Consider the following 23,253-nt stretch of genomic DNA (forward strand, 5'->3'; position numbering starts at 1 on the left):
GATGGTAACCAACACTGTTCTGATTGCACAATATATTGACATCAGGTGATGTTACTCATTTGTTAACATATCGATCTGCTAAATGGGGAAATAATAACCAATTTTTATTTCCATCCTATTGACATTTTTGTTTGTGCTTCAGAGGGGTAGAGAGTCTTGGTCATGTGTTATTTGTTTGGTCATGTGACAGTGAGACAGTGATAGTGATGCAGCCTGTTTACGTCTCTTGCCTAAAGTCTGTCATGTATGGTTGTTCCAACTGTATTAATAGAGAGAAAGATAAATGCTATTTTTGTATTCCCAAGGTAGTTGGCCACAAGGGAGTTGATTTTAAAAAACTTACCGAAAAAAGAGGAGAAAAGTTGATCAACATTCTATAGCTAAAAACAGGAGCTGAAACTAACAATGCCAGAGTTTGCAGCGCCCACTTTCTAACTGGTAAAGATCACATCATTTAAATTGTACTTTTAGACATTTTGTTGGACAGTTACTTAGAAATACAAGCATTCATATGTAAGGTAAGATATATGATTTATTTGTATTGTCAGCTGTGACTATTTCCCCACTCTCTCTGGCCATGAACCATGTTTTTAATGGGTTTCCTGTAGATTGCTGTGAATGGTTGACACACATTGTAGAAATGCAGCATAACTTAACATGAATTTGGATTTGCAAAAGCTAAATATATTAGAGCACATAACACCAGTTTTAAAGTCCCTCCACTGGCTCCCTGTAGCTCAGAGAATAGACTTTAAAATACTGTTGTTAGTTTATAAATCACTGAACGGCTTAGCACCACAATATATTCAAGATCTGCTGTTGTTGTATCAACCTTCCAGACCTCTCAGGTCTTCTGGTTCTGCCCTGCATCCCAACTATCATTAAAGCAAACAACAAGCTAACCCGTGTTATTTTTATGTGATTGGATCTATTTGTAAATAATTTATTCTGCAAATCCAAATTCTATAGAGCCTCCCTAGAGGATATAGGGATTTTTTTTTCTTTTGTGTTACATGTCTATAGTCCAGCTTTTTTTATGTATTAATCTTCAGTCAATTTAATAGATGAACTCTCACCTTGCTCAGACATTTATAGCTTTATGTTCATGTTAGTGACAGGATTTGACACCTTTGTTTGTCACACACAGAAACTCATCTACCAGCTACGTGCCGCCACGATGAGCTCCGCCAACCGTTTGTTGAGACTGGGATGATATGAAATTTATTTTCCGGTTTGTCGTAAAGCTACACTTACATTAATTATCTAATGCGCAGCCGCCCACAGTGTTCAGTCTATCCGCTCATCTGTATAAATACCTGCAGCGCTCTTCCCCGCTGTTCGCTCTGAACCAGCAGCTCCGGGAGGAGAAAGGCTGCCGTACCCCAGGCATCGCGCCAATCATTTTAAGGATGCCCCCGAAAAACGACAAAGACCCAGACATTATCATGAATCAATAAAATCTTCTCAGGCCAAATTTGAAAACTTTACATTATGCTGCTAACAGTTAGCTTTCGTCAACAACCCAGTCGGAACACGATGACCAAAAATAATAACACATAATTTAACAAAACTTTGAGGCAGATAAATTTTCCTTGAGGAATTTTAATAATTGAGGTACTCAAATCACTCGAGGAATCGTTTCAGTCATACTCGCAATAATGTACTAATCAGTTCATGTGGCATAATTGAATACTGTAAGCCTTTCTTATGGGGCCATCATATTTTCTGCTATAATATAAAGCTTTCATGAGGTTTTTCCATGTATGTTAACATCTTGTGAAATATCTGAAGTTTTATATCTTTTTCTTTAGGATGTGAATATATTTAAAATTTTAAACTGACATTTGTGTCTGTATACAAAATAGACCATCAAATATTGCAGTAAGCATATTGCAAGGGAGCGCAAAAGTGTTGCAAGGGAATGCAGAAGAAAATTTTTTCCTCATGTCCCCTATTGTATATTACCTTACATATGAATGCTTGTATTTCTAAGTAAATGTCCAATTAAATATCTGAACATATAATTTAAATGATGTGATCTTTACCTGTTAGAAAGTGATCCCTCCAAACTCGGGCATTGTTAGTTTCGGCTCCTGTTTTTAGCTGTAGATTGTTGATCCACTTTTCTCCTCTTTTTCCCGTAAGTTTTTTAACATTAACTCCCTTGTGGCCAACAGCCTTTGCTATACAAAAATAACGTTTATCTTTCTCTCTATTAAAACAGTTGGAACAACCATCCACGACACAAACTTTGGGCAACAGACGTAAACAGGCTGCATTTACTTCCTGACCCCCCATTTACATTGCGTGATGTCGGTCCCACGTCATCTGCAAACCAGCAATATGTGGGCAAGGCCTGAGAAGTAGTCTTTTCACTTTCTTAAAAAGACAGAGGCCCAATTTCACATTCAATTTAGAACTGTAACAATTCCTTAAATGATTCGAGTACCTCAATTATTAAAATTCCTCTAGAAAAATGAATCTGCCTCAAAGGTTAGTTAAATTATGTTTTATTATTTAGCCCATTGTGTCCCCCCCGGGGGGTTATTTGTGTTGGGCTGCGCTCTCACTTCCACCTGAGTTGTAGGTAAGTGCTAATTGTTAGCTGTGTAAAATCCAATTTTCAAGTTTGTTCTGGGATCATTTTTTTGATTGATAATAATGTCTGGACTTTTATTGTTTTCGGGGGACCAATAAGCGTCCTTAAATTGAGTGGTGCGATGCTTGGAGTAGGACAGCCTTTCTTTAACCGGAGCTGCTGCCTGATGGTGGTGAAGAACGTGGAAGGTGTATTTATGTGAAGCTTTACTGATGAACCAGAAAATCTTTTTTTGATCATCCCGGCCTCAACAAATTTGTGGCGGTGTGCATCGCGGCAAAACATAGCTGGTAGATGTGCCTCTGTGTGTGACGAACGAAGGTGTCGAATCCCATCTCTAACATGGACAGAGAAGCTATAATGGCTGGGAAAGGAGAGAGTTCATCTATTAAACTGACTGAAGATGAATACATAAACTAAAACTGGAGTATAGAGATTTTTTTATAAGCGTATTTGTGAGCCTGGCTCTTTATTATTAAGTTGAATGATTTCAAATTTTTGTATAACTTTTCTGCATGTTAACTTGGAAAGTGAGCTATTATTGTTGCAGGTTAATTTTCTAAACTACAGAAAAGTTATTGTTAGAGATGTTCAAATATGAAAAAATTAGACTGATGTTGATATCTGATAGTAATACTGCTGTTATGTTAGATTTACCAATATTTATGTTTGATCTGATTACTCAATTAATCGTAAGAGTAATTGATAGAATACTCAATTACTAAAATATTTGTTTACAACAGCCCTAGTTAAATTGTGAAGTCAAATTTCTTTTAGGTCATATATATGTGGCATTTTTATAACTGAAGGTATCATAGTTACTTGATTGTGCCATTTTACGGCATGATCTTGAAAATTGAATAGTACTTCTTTAAAAACGTGCGCATGCTTAAAGTGGCAAAAAAGTAAATGAATTCAGAGGATGATATGTTTATGACCTGATAAATATGAGCCATTTAACGGAAAGTAGCTTTGGACCTGAGGGAAGGAGTGAAGCAGTTTGAGTGACAACACCGTCACATTATCAGATGTCACTAGAGAGTAATGAATGAAGAACTGATTAATGAACCTTTCGATAAAAGCAATGGGTTTGAAAGTGTCATTGGTTCATGAGGCTTCATCAACACCGGCTGGTTAAAGCTCCGCTGCCTGTTCAGGTGCTGTCATGGAGAAAGTCCACCTACCTTTACCAAGGACACCTACAATACGACGCTGGGAAGACTATAGGAACCGCTGTGGACCCACACGGCTGAAGATCATGGCTCAGTTATGAAACAAACCGGAGTGACTGACTCAGCTGGTATCACACTGCTGTAGCCCTACTATCTGCTAAATCCTCTCCAAATTAAATCATATGACGTCCTGCTCCAGAAAGCTACAAACAACTAGCAAACTCGTGCTTCCAAATGCACTGACGCCTGCTACAGCGTATCAGGAAACTCCGCCAAAGTCGTCGTCACCTGAACGTAACATAGAGCCAATGAAAATGCCGGAAAGCGCTAACCCTGTCGCATGACAGCCCGGCGGTCCAATGGGATTCCTCCTGCGATCCGTTCTTCCTCCTATCGTTGTGAAACAGAGCAAAGCACTAATAACGATTGACAGGATAACTAGCAAGTCCAAAAAAAAAGCCGTTTATTGAAAGGCCTCTACTAGAGATGGACGTGAGAATGGCAGCGCCGTCAACAAATCACATGAAGCAGGGCACCGGAGTGGGCGTGGCCACTGTATAGTGCGGTTGCATCGCAGCGCATACACAATGGCTGCCCGAAAGAGGAGAGAGCAAACAATTTTCAGGCCCGCCGCGTCTGGCAAAAAATATGAGAAAAAAATTATAAAAAATTCGGAAAATAGTTGAAAGTCAAGAAAAAGTCCACAGAAAGGATGTGGAAGCTCCCAGGGTAAGTTTGGTGTAAATGAAACAAACGGGCACTCCGCTGATGCCTTCAAATATCGGGGTTATTTAAATGAGGAGAGGTGGGGGTGAGTTGGAGGAAAAAAGTTTCTGTTAATCAGTCCTCCGTTACGGAGCAAAGAAAAAAGTAGCGAAGTATTTTCCTCCTGAAAACCCGTGAAGAAGTTCAGTCAGTGCTGATAGAAATGCGTGTCATAGTGCGCCTCCACCAACCTTAAAGAAGTGACAGAAAGTTGGAGTTGACGGCTTTTTTTTCATTTAATGACAACGACAGTGCGCTGGGCTTTGCAAGAAACCTAAACTCAGAAATAACATCCATTCTATCTGCTGTGTTCAGATACACTTGTTTATCTTTTACCCACATGCTGGTTACCGTGAGCAGGGTCAATACGTTGATTTAAGCATTTCTTTGTGAAAAATGAAGACAACCCCAGTGGCGTCAGGCTATAGTGAGAGGGGAGATTCATAGTGCATGTAGAAACTGATGGCAGACTGGCATCGCTGCAACCTGGAGGAAAACAAACCAGTCTAGAGTCGTTAAAGGTGGAGAGGGAAGGTTGGTTTGCCTGGAAGTTGAGGGTTTCTGGAAGATGGTAAAGTTGTGCAGAGCGAGGCGTCTGTCTGCAGGACGGTTCACTGCTGCTCCCACATGCTGACGCGGGTAATTGAAGAGATGATGTGCTGTACTAATCTGTGCTGCTGTATGCCTGGCTGGAACCCTCACTCTGAATGCTTTTACTCTTCTTATTTGCTGGTGTTCATGCTGACGGTGAACATTGATGGTCCTGCATTGAGTTGAAATTTACACAAGACAACTGGGCCACTAAAAAGAAAAAAAATATGTATACAGTACAGACCAAAAGTTTGGACACACCTTTTAATTCAATGAGTTTCCTTTATTTTCATGACTATTGACATTGTAGATTCACACTGAATGCATGAAAACTATGAATAACACATGTGGAAATATGCACTAAACAAAAAAGTGTAAAACAACTGAAAATAGCCCTTATATTCTAGTTTCTTCAAAGTAGCAACCTTTTGCTGTGATTACTGCTTTGCACACACTCTGCATTTTCTTGATGAGCTTCAAGAGGTAGTCACCTGAAATGGTTTTCACTTCATAGCTGTGCCCTGTCAGGTTAATAAGTGGGATTTCTTGCCTTATAAATAGTCATGAAAATAAAGAAAACCCATTGAATTAGAAGGTGTGTCCAAACTTTTGGTCTGTACTGTATATACAGTATATATATACTGTATATACACTGTATATATACAACTTATTACGGATTAATTTTATTGTTGAACATCTACAGTGCTCTCTGTCAATCCAAAATGTGAAGAACCTCTCAAACCTGAATATTTAAGAAAGTAAAAGTGAGATTTTGGCTTTTTTAAGACAATATCTTTGTGTGCAGGATTAATGCTGCACACTAAAGCTCTTAGCGTGCAGCATTATTATGCAACTGAATTAAAACTGAACATTTTCCCACCTTGTTGATTGTCATCTGTTAACGTGAGAATAATAGACATTTCTGACATAAAAAAATCAGTGACCAGTATAGTCACCCTTCTTTTCAATAACAGTTACAGGCTGTTTCTAGAGTCTGTCAGTTTCTTGATTCAAGGATACATGGCCTTCAGAACAGATACAAGATTTTTTTTATTGCCATATCACCTTTGCTTGTTTGTGGTACAAATTTCTAACTCAGGACCTAGATAAATAAATTTAATGTACAAACAATAAATACATAATAAAGTAATTTATGTGAAATACAGATATGCATATTAAAAAAATGTGTGTGTGTAAATAATTTATGAGATGAAGTTGAATTAGGTGCAGCTTGAGTTCAGTAGTCTGACAGCTGAAGGGAAGAATCTGTTTCTCAGTTTAGCAGACTTGCTCTGGATGCTTCTCACCCTCCTGCCTGAGGGGGGCAGCTGGAACAGGCTGTGTGCAGGATGGGTGCAGTGCTTGATGTGGAGAGGACTCCTCACAGACCTCTGTGCAGCCTTAAAACACTAGGAGTACCAGAGAAAGGCCATTTTGTATTTCTACCTTTGGATCCCAGAGATGGGCCGACTGACCTGAAGGATTTTATCTAGCAGGTGCTTTTGTTCTGTAAATAAGGCCATTACCTTATAAGTACCCTGGTAATGGCCTCAACGCATCTCACAGTTGCACAATTGTTCCTTAGACTTAGACTTAGACTGACTTTGTTGTCATTTTGCATGCACAGGGTGTATACAGAATGAAATTTCGTTGCATACGGCTCAGGACAATGTTTGAGGTTCCAATGTTGTGAGTAAAATAAAATACAGTATAAAATATGAATATAAATCTAAATATAAAATATAAAGTGCAGGACTGACAGTAAAATAGAAGTTATTTAGCTCTGTACATGTGCAAGGTATAAAGTGGAGACCAGTTTTTGAGTGCAGTCCAGTTAAGAGTTCAGCAGTCTGATGGCAAGTGGGAAAAAGCTGTTTCGGAATCAGGTGGACCTGCACCGGATGCTGCGGAACCTCTTTCCAGAGGGCAGCAGGGAGAACAGTCCATGGTGGGGGTGTGAGGGGTCACTGATGATGTTTCGGCCTCAGGACACGCATCCTGCATCGATGGTTGACCTGACACTTCGCCCTTTTGCCTGAGCTGGGTGTGGAAGGTTGTTGCCGAAGCAGTTTCTCCTTGTGTGCCTTCTTCTCACTCACATGAGAGTTACCGAACTCTTTTGCAAGCTCAACCAGGAAGTCCACACATCTCTCCTGCACCCCAATGCATGCCTGATAAAGCACATGTGCATTCAGTGCTGCCATGTCAATCATGTTTGCCAGGTTTGCTGACCAGCTGTCACATAGTGATGGAACCTTGGTCACCCCCCGCAAGATTATGACTGAAATAAATGCCATTAGTTCTTGTGAACTAAATAGGTGAAGCAGTCACCTATTTATCCTCCACAGCACAAAAGGCTGCATGCAAATTTGCATGTGCAAAGTCTCCCAGATTTCTTTTGCTTACACTTTTTGCATGATTTTTTTGAGGTGGATCAACACAATTAATTTGGTTAGTTTATTTCTAAACTGTCATTTTAAACCCACTTAGCTTTATTTAAAAGAAAAACATTACTAATTTCTTTTAGAAAAACCTTTGCATATTTCTTGAAACAGATTGTATGTTTTGCAAACTCTATGTACATTTGGCAAAATGACCTGGATAATGCAGCACAACATCATGGATCAGCTGCAAAAGGTCACATCTCTCCAAAAACACTTCATGTATGCTTCAAAACTAGACTGAAGAGCACTACCTACAGGAGACCTGATCTCCTGTTGGTATCATAGATACCCACCCCCAACATGGACTATTTACACGCCTACCTTCTGGCCTAACGGTCAACGGCCACATTTACAATTGAAGAAGGGATGCTAATTTGAGCCATCAGAGTCGTCAGTTTGGACTCAGGGTCTTTTGACTCTGTTTCGGTAAGTCAGGGAGAGGTCGAAAACCCTGGTACTCCCAGTAATCACGCTCTGTAGAGCTGTCCTCTCAGCTGCCGTGCTACTCGGCGATGCAGGTGCAGAGAACGCTCTCCACCACACAGCAATAGAAGCTCCTCAGGACTGAGTTCACAAGTCCAGCTGTCTTCAGTTTCCTGAGGAAGTAGAGATGCTGGTGAGCCTTCCTGACCAGACAGGAGGTGTTGGCACTCCAGGTGAGGTCACTGGATATATCCACACCCACTTTGTTTTCCAATGAGCAGACATTGGCCAGAAAGAGAATTGTAATGGGTGGCTTCCTAGCCTTCAGCTGGGCCAACATGCCTGCCGCTTCCCCCTCTTCTGTTTTTGGGCACATTTCCTTTTGACCATTGCTCCTCGCACTATGCTGCACCAGTTCGTTGTCCTCAAGAGCCACTGTCTCCCAAGTGTGGATTTCAGCCACTGTGATCTATTAACAGCCGAACTGACTCCAATGCCCATCAACTCAGCCGAGCAGTACATCAGTCATGGGGTTGGCACTGAACTCGTGCCTAAAGCAGCCTCATAGATATTAAAATGGGACTTATTCTTGGGAGCTCAAGAAGCTGCTGCACCTCTTTGCAACCTTTGCTACCTTAGCAACTACTTTTTAGACTCCTATTCTCCCAAACCAGAAAAGGAATTAGACCAGAGATTACTTACTTATACTTATCTAGGAACCCAGAAGTCCAGAGTATACTTACTCTTATTTAGCAACCCAGAAAAGGGATTAGAACATGGAACCCAGAAAAACTACCTTAGCAACTACTTTTTAGACTTCTATTCTCCCAAACCAGAAAAGGTATTAGACCACAGGATACTTACTTATACTTATCTAGCAACCCTGAACAGGAGTATGTACAGTAGTTTATTTACTTTGGATCAACATTATTAGCTTTTTCTTCTTTTTCTCTTTCCTTTGGTTTGTTATTTTCTTTGTATTTCCTTTTAATTCCTGTAAAGCACTTCGTATTGCCTTGTTGCTGAAAATCTGCTATTTAAATAAAATTACCTTTACCTTCTTTTCAATAACAGTTATAAGTCCTCCACTCATGTAGTCTGTCAGTTTCTTGATCTGTTGACGATCAACTTTTTGTGCAGCAGCAACCACAGCCTCCCAGACACTGATCAGAGATGTGAACTGTTTAAGAAGGGCCCACAAGTTCTCAATGGGGTTTAGTTCTGGTGAGGAAGGGGGCCACTTCATTGTTCTTTCATCTTTAAGGCCTTTACTGGCCAGACACATAGTGGAGTGGTTTGATGCATGTTATGGAGCATTTTCCTGCACAAAAATAATGGTCTTCTTGAAAGATGCAGACATTTTTCTGTATCACTGCTTGAAGAAAGTGTCTTCTAAAAACTGGCAGCTGGTTTGGGAGTTGATTTTGAATCCATCTTCAACCTAAAAAGGTCCAACTACTTCATCTTTAGTGATGCCAGCCCATAGGACTACCCCACCTTCACCTTGCTGCCTCTGATGCAAAGTGGAGCTCTGTGCCCATTACTGATCCAGCCACAGGTCCATCCATGCGGTCCGTCAAGAGTCACTCATCTCATCAATCCATAAAGCTTTGAAAAATCTGTCTTCAGATGTCTTGGCACAGTCTTGATGTTTCAACTTATGTGTATTGTTCAGTGTTGGTCAAGGTAAGGAATTTCAGCCTTCCTTACCTTGGCCATATCTCTGGAATATGACAATATTGGTTGCTTTTGCCTTAATTACTGCCTCGATGCAATCAGCCTGTGGCTCTGCCTGGGAATTATGGAAGCCCAGATTTCCTTGATGTTTGCTGTCAGCTCTTTGTTGTTGGATCTGGTGTCCCTCATTTTCCTCTTGAGAATACCCCATAGATTCTCAATGGTGTTTAGGTCCAGCAAGTTGGCTGGCCAGTCAAGCACTGGACATCAAACCAGACTTTGATACCCATGTTTCTGGCAGCATGGGCAGGGGGCAGGTCCTGCTGGAAAATGAAATCTAAAGCTCCATACAGATCTTCAGCAGAAGGAGTCATGTAGTGGTGACCTTGGATTTAAGAAAGCAGAGTTTACCAACGCCTGCAGCAGACATTGAGCCCCAAATCATGACTGACTGGATATTTCAATCTGGAGAGACTCAGATGGAGAAAAGGGAAACAATAAGAAAAGTTTTTTAACAGCATGAATTAAATCTTTGGCGCTCGGGCCCCGGCTGAGGACATTGATTATCGCAAACTTTGCGATGGGCTCGGATGAGCATTCCATATGCTGATAGGAACGTCCTCCCCCGGGACCCGGCACTGGTGGTGGAGGCGATGAAGGATGCGGCCAGATAGCTGAGCGAGTGGAGGTGAAGGGGTGGAGGTGGGTTGAGCTCTGCTGGAAAGCACAAGACGCCATGGATGGTGGTCCTTATCAGCTGGGGCTTGGACGCTGATTGGACGTGACGAGTCTTGGACCGGCGTCGATCAATCAACGGTGATGAGCCGGAAGCTCCGGTTGGATGATGCAGGTGGGGCTAAAAGAGTCTTCCAGTTTGAATTTGCGCCTAGGCTTCATTTCACACTGGACCTCAAGCAGGGTTCAGTTATTCAGTTTGGGTTCAGTTCTTCACCTGACGTCCACCAAACCCTTGGACCTTGACTACCAAATGAAAGGCACACTTTGTTTTCACAGGAAAAGAGGACATTGGACCACTGGCCAGTAGTTCAGCCCTTCCACTACACTGTGTTCCAAATTATTATGCAAGTGATATTTTCTCAGATTTTCTTAAATGGTCAATGCAAATGATGGTCAGTATAATTTTCAAGTTATGAACTATTACAGTTTAAATCAAATTTTACTGAACAAAGCTCCCCATGAGAACAGTATTTCAAAAATAAAAAACTCAAAATGCACTGTTCCAAATTATTATGTGCTGAAGATTTTCTAAACATTTTATGGATTATAAAGAACTGCCAACGGTCATTCTTTCAATGTGCAGCATTAAATGGTCACATGTACTAAAATCAAAAGCTATTTCAATCAAAAACATCTTAACAGACCGAGTTCCATGTTAACATTGGACCTTCTTTGATATCACAGCACAATTCTTGATCCATTGAACTTGTGAGTTTGTGGAAAGTTTCTGCTTGAATTTCTTTGCAGGATGTCAGAAAACCTTCCCAGAGCTGCTGTTTTGATATAAACTGCATTCCACCCTCAGATCTTCTGCTTGAGGAAACTCCAAAGGTTCTCAATAGGGTTGAGGTCAGAGGTCAGAGGAGGATGGTGACCACACCATAAGTTTCTCCCCTTTCATGCCCATAGCAGCCGATGACACAGTGGTATTCCTTGCAGCATGAGATGGTGGATTGTCATGCATGAAGTTGATTTTGCTACTGAAGGTCCGGCTCTTCTTTTTGAACCATGACAGAAAGTGATCAGTCAGAAAGTCCAGATACTTTGCTGAGGTCATTTTCACACCTTCAGGGACTCTGAAGGGGCTGACCATCTCTCTCTCTCTCTCTCTCTCCCCATGATTTTGGCCCACAGCATGACTCCACCACTTCCTTGCTGAAGTCACAGCTGTGTTGGGACGTGGTGGCCATCCACCACAAATCCACTACTGCGTCCATCTGGACCATCCAGGGTTGTACAGTAGTCATCAGAGAACAAGTCTGTTTGAAAATTAATCTTCATGTACGGCTGGGCCCACTGCCACCGTTTCTGCTTGTGAGCTCTGGTTAGGGGCCCAATAGTAGGTTCAAGCACTGCAAGCCTCTGGAGGATCCTCCACCTTGAGGTTCCAGAGGCACCAGCAGCTTCAAATAACTGTTTGCTGCTTTGTAAGGGCATTTTAACAGCGGCTCTCTTATTCCGATCAATTTGTCTAACAGAAACCTTCCTCATTCTGCCTTTATCTGTACAAACCCATCTTTGTTCTGAATCAGCCACAAATCTCTTCACAGTACGATAACGCTTCAGTTTTTGTTAAATATCTAATGTTTTCATACCTTGTCATACGGCACTACACTGTCTGATGATTTTCGTCAGCAGAGATCCTTTCTCTTTCTTGAAACCTGTGGCCTGCTTAATAATGTTTAACATCCTTCTGAAGTAGATTTCCTTTAATTGAGCTCACCAGACAAACTAATCAACCAGCTCTCTGAAATTAATTATAGTGATTCAAAGAGCCCTGAGACACAATACCATCTATAAATTTAATAGCACAACAAAAAATTTAATCTTTATAACTCTTAAATCCAATTTGCATAATAATTTGGAACACGGTGTAGACTTTCCATTGATAGGCTTGGACACAGCACTCTGTGAACAGCCAACCTCCTTAGCTCTAACCTTTAGTGGCTTACCCATCCTATGGAGAGTAACAATGATGGTCTTCTGACCAGTTGTTAGGTCTGCAGTCTTCCCCATATTGAAACGCACTGAGACAATTGAACCAAACTGGACCAATTTAATGACACCTAGTGGTGCTTTGAGTTTAGTAGATGTTTAGTGTGACACACTCAAATTACAACATTCATGGTTTGATTTATTCACAGTATACATCAAAATAAGCAATCCTGAGCTACTAAATCAAAACTTCCTGACAGCATGGCTAATTGTTTTGTGCTGGTTCTGATTGGCTGTTTCTGACTGAACTGTGTAATTCTGCAGGACACATGGAGGAGATTGATAAAAAAAATTTCAGAGATTATCTGTCTTATGTTAGAACATAGCAAAAGTTTTAATACATATGAAAAATCTTTTTTTGTTTATTTTGGTTACATGCTACAGCTTTAAGCAGACGTTCGGTGTGAGAGTTCACTGCTGGGTGGAGGTTGAGCAGTGCTACGTCTGTGAGATATTACTACCAGTAATGCATAGTGGCGGACCAACAGGGAGAGCAGAACCATCATCTTTCACTGCTAGCTCGAAGACTTATTATTTTTTTGGCTGTTTGTTTAGCTTTCTGACCATCGTTTCTTCTGGGTGAGTGTTGGTAGTTGTGTGCTGCTTTACCTGCTATCTGGCCGCTCTGGATGTCTTTTTTTTCTGCAGTGAGCCTCGATATAGCCAAACTCCGTCAAGTGTTTGTTTTGTAAATGTCATATTAGGTTGGTTGTGTTGATGCATTTTGACATGCTTCACCCCCGAGGTAATTATTTGTCGCAACACACAAACTTCCCCATTCACTCTGAGTGCTGAAGTTCCTCACCACATTGCTTAGCATTTATTGCCGCGCGTAGTGTGAAGGAAAGAGGTGATGAGCAGCACACGCAGGCTGCAAAGTGAGATACAGGTTTTGATGATCACCGACTGGCAATCACCGATCAGACACTTTTTCACGGAAATTGGCTGATTGTGATCGGTGGCTGATCAATAGGCACATCTCTAATATATATATATATTACACAGTTTATAAACTCTGTAAGACCTGTACTATTTTGACTGCATTTAGTTGGTGGAAAATGGCAGTTCTAGTGGCACCTGACACTAGGGACCACCAAGTGTCAGGTGCTGCAAGCTGAGTCTGGTGGCCCACCAGGCTGCTTAAACACTGGGGGAAACCCTGATTATGTAACAAATAAAACTCTGCAAAACTTTGAGCTCCATTTTTACCAGCTTCTGTTTATCAGTGCTTGTGTTTAACACCATCGTGGTTGCTACGTGACACAACATATGCCGAATAATGGTGGGAGTAAATCTGAAGGTCAGTTCATCCAATTTCACAGCCTTTCACTGCCAGACTTCATGGTCAATGTAGGCCGTGTTCTTTGATGACTCTCGGAGAATGCAGCCCCTGAGATTAGACACACCCACTATTCTCTTAAGTGTAGCATTGAATTATTCACATAATGCTTTTCTCTTCTTTTCTTTATGTGCCAGGCACCTTGGTCCAGGCTGGGATGACAACCTAAAGCTGGACGTTGGAGTTACATCAGCATTATTCGGGCACCCTGCTCTTCATGTAGCTGGTCTGCTTTAGGGTGCCATGGCCACTGGAACAGAGAACCGCCATGACCATATTCTGGAGAAAGCCAAGCTTTCACCAACATCAGGGAAACGCAGGAGAGCAGAAGGGAAACCCAAGAAGAATTTTCCTTGTCAGGAGTGTCAGAAGGCATTCAACAGCCTGGAGAAGTTGAGGGTGCACTCGTACTCTCACACAGGGGAAAGGCCGTATCGCTGCTCCCATCCGGACTGCACCAAGGCTTTCGTCTCCAAATACAAGCTGCTACGGTACAGCAGGGTGCAGCATGTTGATTTGTTTTCTTTAGGCTTATTGAAATCTAGCATTATGATATACTAATGAGTAGCTTTACTTACAGTTCTATGTAACGCATGCTAACTTTGAATATAATTTCAGCCATTCTGAATTCTCATAGATTGTGTCTGTGTTCCAAGGCATATGGCAACTCACTCACCAGAAAAAAGCCACAAGTGTTCATACTGTGAAAAAATGTTTCACCGCAAGGATCACTTAAAAAATCACCTGCACACTCATGATCCACACAAGGAGGCCTTCACCTGTCAGGAGTGCGGAAAGAGCTACAACACCAAGCTGGGCTTTAAGCGCCACCTGGCCCTCCATGCTGCACACAGCGGAGACCTGACCTGCCAAGTGTGCCTGCAGCTGTTCCCCAGCACTGTGGTTCTCCTGGAACACCTCAAAACACATGCTGGCAAGCCATCTGGAGGGACCAAAGAGAAGAAGCATTGTTGTGAACATTGTGAGCGTCAGTTTTACACCCGCAAAGATGTGCGACGCCACATGGTGGTGCACACTGGACGCAAGGATTTCCTCTGTCAATTCTGTGCTCAGCGCTTTGGTAGGAAGGATCATCTGACACGCCACATGAAGAAGAGCCACACCAGGGAGCTGCTGAGGGTAAAAAGTGAACCAGCTGATTTGCTGGAGACAGATGTTTATGATTTGGCTACTGGAAGCATCAAGGATGAGCTTCCAGCAACATTGACAACAAGATCACTCCAGGTTAACATGTTCACAAGCTCTGACCTGGACACACAGCCCTTTTCTTCCCCCAGTAATCCCTTTTCTTTAAAGTACCCACTGAGCTCCAACTTTACCTCATACACCATCACCTCACATGAGAGGGAGCAGAATCTAAAGGGAGAACTGGAGACCTATCTAATGGAGTTGCAGAACACCTTGCCATCCTCATCCTCTGCATCCGTAGAGCCTCAAATCCCGTCCTCCAAACTCGACTTGTTACCTCATGTAGGTATGCTGGAGGAAGCAAGCGAGGAGGCATCCCTCTCCAAAATTTCCACGCCAGCAGCAGGTCCTGCAGCAGACTCTATGGCCTCATCTTCTTCACTTATGGATTTTTCTCAACTGTTCAACTTCTTGCCACACAACGGACCTCCATACAATCACGTAGGAAGTGGCGGGGGCAGCATAGGACCAGCTGTCACCTTTCCTTCCACTGAAGAATCAGTTCCTCTACTTCAGCTGCCCCCCCAGATACCTGTGGGTGAAGAACCTGCAGAGAGTCCTCTCCAAGGACTCCCCTCCTCCTTCATATGTAGCCTGAGCACACCCACAACACTACCCCGGTTTCACCAAGCATTTCAGTGATGGAGTCTGTCCTGCCAAATGCAGAGCCCCCACAGCTGAAACAGCCAAACATGATTCCAATAATTCTAGATAGTCAGGTCATTTGTTAAAAAGTGAAGAGACAATTACAAAGCAGTAGGTGCATGATGACCAGGGCCAGCAGTTACAAACACACACAGGTTTATATGTATCTGGCTTATTCAACCTTAGCAGATCTTCACCTTTATTCCAGATAAATTACCCTGTTCTTTATTTCTGGAAATATTTTCCTAAAGTCTTTTTCTTTCATATTTTCTAAGCTGCTCCAAAGACAGAAATTACTTAAACATCTATGAGCTTCAATGTTCCTCTTTAATAGCATGATAGAAAGTGTCACTCAGCTTCATGCTGATTTAATGATTGTTGCAATAAATCAGCAATAAGCAACTTATTGTGATATGGATATAATGATATAGGCAGCTCATCTTTAACCAACACTGCCACCCCATTGAAGAGTTTTTATCTGGGACATTTTCTCTAACTGCAGTAGTTCAGATGAGTCACACACAGTTTACTTAGAACTTAATAATCATTCCTAACTCTTTATGGCAACATAGACCCCTGCTTTAGCTTTATACATTGCCATAATGTAGAGTGCTACTTTAGATTTTAGTGTTGCCATATTTTTAAAGCACAGTTCTGTAGTTTTGCAAGAATTCAAACTCTAATCATTTTAACTGGGAAAACATCTCCTAATATATAAACTGTTTTGTTCATGAAATAGGTTGTAGACATGACAGAATGTAATAAAAGGACACACTTTACTCAATCTGAATCACTGAAAGCAAATTACCACGCTAGAACTACTGAGTATCTATTTAACTTTCCGACAATAAGTAAATCCACAAAACAATATACCGTAATTGAAACTCCTAAAATATTGAGCTAAAAGTGATCCAGCAACAAGGTTTGTGAGAGTCAGCATTCAATGATTAGCAGTGATAGGCTCCTTTCTTCAATCCCAGTTAATCACCCAACAAGAGGACCAAACTATCTGTGGGCAAGGTACTGCATCCCTCATATGCCTATGGATATGTAAATGGAAACTGACTTACTTAAAATGATTTTTTGGCCAAATATCAAAACTACGAGCTGTTTCTCATAAATCAAGTTGAAACGATTTAAATAACTCAACAAAACGAATGGTTTCTCCACATAAAATGCCACTTTTGTTGTAAGTGACCCTTACATTCACAGGGGTCAGGAAGTGACTAAAATCCGCAAATACTTGAGACCCTCTCTAAAAATGCTTATAACTGCCTTACAACTTTTAATAGTTTAAATACCAGATATACCTTAATATATAGTGATAAATACAATGGAAACTGTCTTAGCACTACTGCAGAACTAACATCCTCTGTCTTTCTTGTTTCTACTCTTTGGGGTACAGCCCGTCAGCATCAAGGAAAATGAATGGTGCCCCTTGATTGGCTCCTTTGCAAATGCCTGTATGTCTTGTCGTATTGCACATAGGTATTTCAGATTCACAAGGTGTATTTTCTTTCAAATCAATCTGAAGCCTGCATACTTGATTGCATTGCTAAAATCTGTGATAATGACATTAATTATGACTAAGTCCAAATTTTCTGGCTTCTTTTTTTTGTTTGTTTCTTTGCCATTTCATATTCCCAACAGTTCTCAGTGAGCTTTGAATCAACTACTCAAAATCTAGAACCTCCATGGACATTAAGGACAGAGTTTATCCTTCAGCTCAAATATAGAATCTACATGCAAAGAGTGAGTATATGATACCTACAATTGAGAGATGCTTGATGTAAGCAGACTTTTGCAATATTGCTCACGGAGGACCCCTGTTGATTCAACGTTCAGTTTATGGAGATTCACCTATTCACAGATTTTTCTGTGAACCATGTTACTCCAAATGATTTGCAAATATTTTTGGACAGCACATCTAAATTTCTAAAGGAAATATGGCTTGACAAGCAAAAATTTGTAAGTGCAGCTCTACTTCACATGCTATTGGCTGGTGGTTGCAAAGCAGCCAATTCAGTAGTTTCATCAATTTTCCGTGGCAATGATTGGCTGTAACCCCAAGAGTAGAGGTAGGGAAAACTGGGGACAGCAGCTGCTGAGGTAACGCTAAGACAGTTTTCATTGCGTGTATTAATGTATATTAAGGTATAATTATTGTCTGAATGAGTAAAGTAGGCAGATATGGGGTTTTAGGAGGGTTCTTAATTATTTGTGGATTTTAGCTATTCACAGTTGGTTACAATCCCTAACCGTGGTGTATGCTGGGGGTCCACTGCACATTGATGTTCCAACAAAGATTGCAATTCCATGTATTGCATTGGTATATAAAGAACTTTATATGCCAATTAAAACTAAAGTTATAAAGTTGACATAAGTTTGGAGCACTTCCCATTTAATACAGAGGCTTCAGTTCTATAAATAAGGGCTCCTCCAAGAGTTTCTTTAATAGAAGAAAACACTAAAACATGGTTATAGCTGAGATGTTCATCTGCTGCCCTGCAAATGAACATCTCATGTGTGACATGTGTGATTCACATGTCACTCAAAACCACCTTGTGATCCACCTAACCCCAAAATGGTCCCTTTACCAACACTGATCAGGCATAACTTTATGATCACCTGTCTAATATTTAAATATCTGACTAAACATCCCATCAGAGCTGATTTTTATGTAATTATTATAACATTAGTATATTAATATATAATGATGTTTGAAATATAATTATAATATTTATAGTGATGAAGTTTCCTCTACAATAAACAATAGTTCTATCTCTTGCAGTATTTTTAGGAAAACACAGAAGGGACATAAAAAGAGGGCCGTTGAGTTGAGACATCCATCATAATTCCTGTATTTTTAATTTAAGTCTGTCTTCTACATCTTTATATGGAAATCATGTTCTCTTATTTACTGACAGATTGTAAATCACATTTAACACTGATGCTTCATTTCAACATGCCATTAGCAACTCTCATTCATCATTGTGTTAATCAATGAATGTCTGTATTGTCATTGGGCCAAAGCAGTACAACACAATTCAGAAATGCAACTCAATGTGACATTCATGCTACAATAAAAATCGAAGTTAATAAAAGTAGGTTAAAATATAAATACTGTCCTTACATCTAGTGTTGCTGTTTATGTGGAGTTGGGTTCTGCTCACCTGGGATCCCAGCCTTCTGGGACACGCTTTGGTTCTGTCCTGATTCTTCTAGAGTCAAGATAATTGATATGGGAAAAAATGTCTTTAAAGATGAAAACCTCTTTAGAAAACTGAACAGAGCATGGAAGGAGATTTTAATGTTCAGATTCAATCTTTAACAAGTCAAAGTAAGACCCAACCTGTTGAGGTTAAACATCTGTCAGCTCCTGTTTCTTTTTCTGAGATTAGGAATAACTTTAGATGTGTGAAGTCCACATTTATTTGCATGGGGTCAAGTGCTAAGTATAAAAAACAGAATAATATAAAATGTATAGTTTTGCTAATTTGCAATTCAAGTCCCAAGATGAGCCTTTCACAACCAGTCCTAGTTCCAATCCTTCAATTTCTTGACGTGGAACCAATAATTGCCTTGCATTCAAATGTATCATCTGCCAAAGTCACAGATTTGGGAGTAGAAAATACCAGGCGTTCTTTATCCAGACAGCAGTTAGATTTTTTTGACCCATATAAATATGGAGAGACTGTGGATCAATCAGGAGAGTATTTGTCTTTTATTGTGAAGGCTGAAAGTTACACTCCAATTCATGTTGATGTATTCTTGAGCTAGGCAATTAACCAAAAGTCACCTACCAATCTGTGTATTGGTGTAAGAACATCAGTGTTTGAGAGCAGCTTTGACAGGTTAAAATAGTAATATAAAAGTTCAGTCCATTTAAAGTTTCTCATGGCATAGATCTCCCCTCTAAGGATCCTGATCTTGGTAACTGTTTCATTTTCTGACGTTTTCTATCTGTTCTGCTTTCCCATATTGTTTTGTCATTAGAAACTATGTGTTGTTAAAATCCATCAGCATATACGTTGGTCGCCAGGAGCTGCTGCTTTCACTGTCAGGTTACAGGTGAAGAACTCTCTCTTTTCCACTAGCTGTGGAGTCATCCAAAAGTTCAAAAAATAAGCAGACATGATTTGTGTGAGAGTGGTGAAAAAGACAATTGTTCTTGTATTGATGCATGAATGACCTTATCTGATAAATATCTGGGGCAGCTGAGACTCTCTGTTGGAAATAGAACCATCTGAACAGGGAATGGAGATCAGGGTTCCCTCAATGAACTGTTGTGTGGTTGATCTGGAAAAACACCTGGTTTGGGTGATGTGTGCTTTCTGTTGAGATGCACAGAACTGACATTTCATTAGTGTCCATCATAGTGTTCTTTACCTCACAGCTTCAGTATTCAAATCATGAACTCCAGTTTCTGTTTAACATTAAGTTCCCTTGTATTCCTTCCTGAATAAGGTTTTTGTAGACCATGTAAAATGTAGAGTTGAATGTTATTGTGTCAAAGCATTTATCAGTGTGTGCTACCTGTAACTTGTGAAGATTTTATGAAAAATGTTTTTGATAATTGCAGCACTTTGTGTTCATGAAATGCTTTTAATCTTCCAGTGCTTTTGGTTTAAATGCTTAATACAAATGTATAAATGATATATTTACCTCTTTTAGAGAACAGTAAAATGTAAATACATTATAAATGTTTTATTTTTACAGTTTAACGTTTTGACAGTGTTTTTCCGATAAGTGTACTTTTTGCTTTACTTGCACACAGTCTGTATGCAGTTTGAAACGCATACATGTTAGTTGAAGTTAATTATTCATACGCTCTTATAGGCGAAGCCACGACAAACAAGATTTAGTGAACATTTTAACACCTAGATATACTGTATCTTGCTCCAGCATCTTTTAATTCAAACTAATGATGCTTAAAAGAAGGTCTATACAACCTGAGACAAACAATACATTCAATTTTGCATTGTCCTCATTCATCCAACATTAAACTAAGCTAAAATGCAGAAGCAGATTTTAGACCTTAAGCCCAGTCTTTGATTCAATAACTTCAAATAATCATCTCCTGTATGACCTTATCAGAGTTCTGTGTTATTATTAGAGAAGTATTTTCACAGAACTATTTAAGTTTAATTGGTGCTCATAAGAGATTTCATCAGACTGGGATCTGGACAGGGGATTGGCTACTTCAACAGCCTCATTTTATCCTTTATCTGTTATTCTGTTGTAGATATGAATTGTCTTTTTGGATGAGCTACTTGGGCCAAGCTTCAACTGGAAGCCACATGGCCTTAACTCTGTCTTGAGAATACATTGTGAATGGTACAGAGCAGGGCTGCGCAGTGGAGCAGCTGGTAGCACTGTTGCCTTGCAGCAAGAAGATCCTGGCTTTCCCCTGTGCATCCATCAGTTTTCTCTGGGTATCTTGGCTTCCTTCCATAGTCCTAAAACATGACCGCATTGTTAATTAGTCTCTGTAAAATTGCCCTTAGAGATGAGTGTGTGTGCATGGTTGTTTGCCCTGTGATGGCCTCCCATGACCTCCCCACAGTATACTCTGCCTCCCACCCAATAACTAAAGACAAGTAGCCTATCTGTTGGGTATAGACCATGGCTGGATGGTGCCGAGCTGTTCAGGGTAAACTTAAATGAGCTCAATGTATCCAGAACCTCTGGCTGTAAAATCAGGACAAACCATCACTTCCATGCTCAACAGTGTATACAAGGAGTTAATGCAAAACATTTTAGCCAAATAGCTGTAGTAGCATCCAACAGAAATTTCTCAAGCTGGTTTGTTTGGAATCTTAATTTAAAAAGCATGGTAATTTGTAAGATGTAGCTGTTGAATGTTGTGACCTCAAGGTAAACTCTGATCCATGTTGCATGTTATTGCCATTGTATTGACACAAATATGTGTGCTACAGAGCAACTAACTGCCAACTGTTTTTCTGATGTAAATACTGTGATGCAAGCAATGAGGGTGAACTTAATTTTTCACACCCGCCTTCTGCGTTTTGCTTTGGTTTTTAGTAAATAAATCAATTGTGTGAGATGAATTTGTTATTTGTCACTCGAGGTTGTATTCGTTTTAAGACTTGGTTTGAACCAGATGATTTAGGTATGGTCTATCGGCATCCTTTGAATTAAGGAAGGGTATACTTACTTTTTCTGACACAATTTCTGAGATTGTGACAACAGATTAGTTTGGTTTTGTTTTCATAAATGTGTTAATTTTTAGATGAACCCAAATATTTAACAGTAGAACTTGTATGTTATCTAGAATCCAAGGATTTTAAATGAGATGGTTGAAGAAAACATAAAAACAAACAAAAGGCCTTACTGATTTTCTCAAATAGTTAAAACTCTCAAGCTATGTTCAATTTTCTTTCTGAAAAAAAAAATTCTTTCTCTGGAGATAGAAGGCCACCAGTAAAAGGCAGACTGTAGGTCATTTGATGTTAGACAAATTTCTAAGCTCCAGCAGTACCAGTGATCTATATTGAATGTGTACGTAAGAAACACTGCAATACTGCAAAAATATTATGGTATTGGAACAAGCTGCTATAATATGTCTAAAGCTCCGTAAGGTGCTACAGACCTTTCTCTTAAATGTATTGTTTGTACATGTATCCAGCTTAGCTGAAAAGCTGCCATGTGTGCCTGCTTCTACCTTATATACATATTTTTGTTGTACTGTGAGTCTTTGTTCTTCTGTTCATACATGCTTGTAATTACATGGTCCCAGTATACCGCTGCACACAACACCACCACATGTAAAGATTTTGAAAGAAAGAGAAGAAAGATGGGAACATGCAGAGTATGTGCTGATCCTCAAACGTTTTTGCATGGTATTCAAAGTGAGTTGAGAGATAAACCTCATCAGACGTGTTGGGTTTGCTGCTTGTTGTTTCAGCATTTTCACCCACATTGTCTATAGCAAAGTCAGAGCACAATCTCTACAAGCTCCTACACATTTTCCCAAACTACTGTCATATTTTATACATATAGGCAAAATAAATCATACATTTAAGTACAAATACATACATAGATGATGAAAAATCAATGCTGCAGCTTTTAACAACTGTTTTTTTTTCCTTCTTTGTCTTTTTAAACATTGTCATTATCCAAAGAAAGTTTATTTATTGGTTGGCAAAATAACCAGACTTCATTCACATACAATGCTGCTATGAAAGAGGAGAGTTGCATTTGTCAACTCTCGTGTTTTTACTCAGTGTAATGAAAGTTCAATAAAGTTAAGGAAAAGAATCCACTTCTGCATTTGTTTGATTATTTTCGTAAAACTTTCACCAACCAGAAGTTCTTTTGTAAGTCAGCAACTATTATGTATTCATGTTCTAACAGATCCAAGCCTATCAGGCGGAGAAGTGGTTCTGATGAATGGAAGAAAAGAAGAGGTTACTGAGACAGATAATCCAGGAAGTGCTGGGTCTCCTTGTCTTCCACTGATCACCTGTCAGAATGGGATCATATTTTGTTAAATGATAGAAGGGGGTGAACAGGCTTGTAAGCTAGGTATCCAAGAGTTTAGTGTTTTCTCAAAAGCAGCACAAAGCAGATGCTAATTGTGTCACAGTGAGCACTCTCAGTGGTTTCTGAAAAATATCACTCTTATTCCCACAG

At 40.1% G+C, this 23,253-nt stretch overlaps 2 protein-coding genes across 4 annotated transcripts in view; one reads left to right on the top strand and one right to left on the bottom strand.

Annotated features, from left to right (window-relative positions):
- The window catches only part of chchd7 (coiled-coil-helix-coiled-coil-helix domain containing 7), a 36,617-nt gene extending 32,568 nt beyond the window's left edge, over positions 1-4,049 (bottom strand). For 2 of the 3 annotated variants that reach the window (XR_004337493.1, XR_004337492.1), the window contains exon 1: positions 3,784-4,049. The gene's annotated coding sequence lies outside the window, so the exon portion shown is untranslated. The remainder of the gene's footprint in view (positions 1-3,783) is intronic. The other variant, XM_032552183.1, reaches the window with a different exon arrangement.
- A 280-nt stretch (positions 4,050-4,329) lies between these two features.
- Positions 4,330-22,882, top strand: plag1 (pleiomorphic adenoma gene 1). The gene is made up of 3 exons (XM_032552166.1): positions 4,330-4,500; positions 13,881-14,234; positions 14,400-22,882. The coding sequence occupies exons 2-3, from the start codon at positions 13,987-13,989 to the stop codon at positions 15,592-15,594; spliced, it is 1,443 nt and encodes a 480-aa protein (XP_032408057.1). The 5' UTR covers positions 4,330-4,500; positions 13,881-13,986; the 3' UTR covers positions 15,595-22,882.
- The last annotated feature ends 371 nt before the right edge of the window (positions 22,883-23,253 follow it).

This window comes from Xiphophorus hellerii, chromosome 21 (assembly GCF_003331165.1).
Source record: "Xiphophorus hellerii strain 12219 chromosome 21, Xiphophorus_hellerii-4.1, whole genome shotgun sequence".
Lineage (NCBI taxonomy): Eukaryota > Metazoa > Chordata > Actinopteri > Cyprinodontiformes > Poeciliidae > Xiphophorus > Xiphophorus hellerii.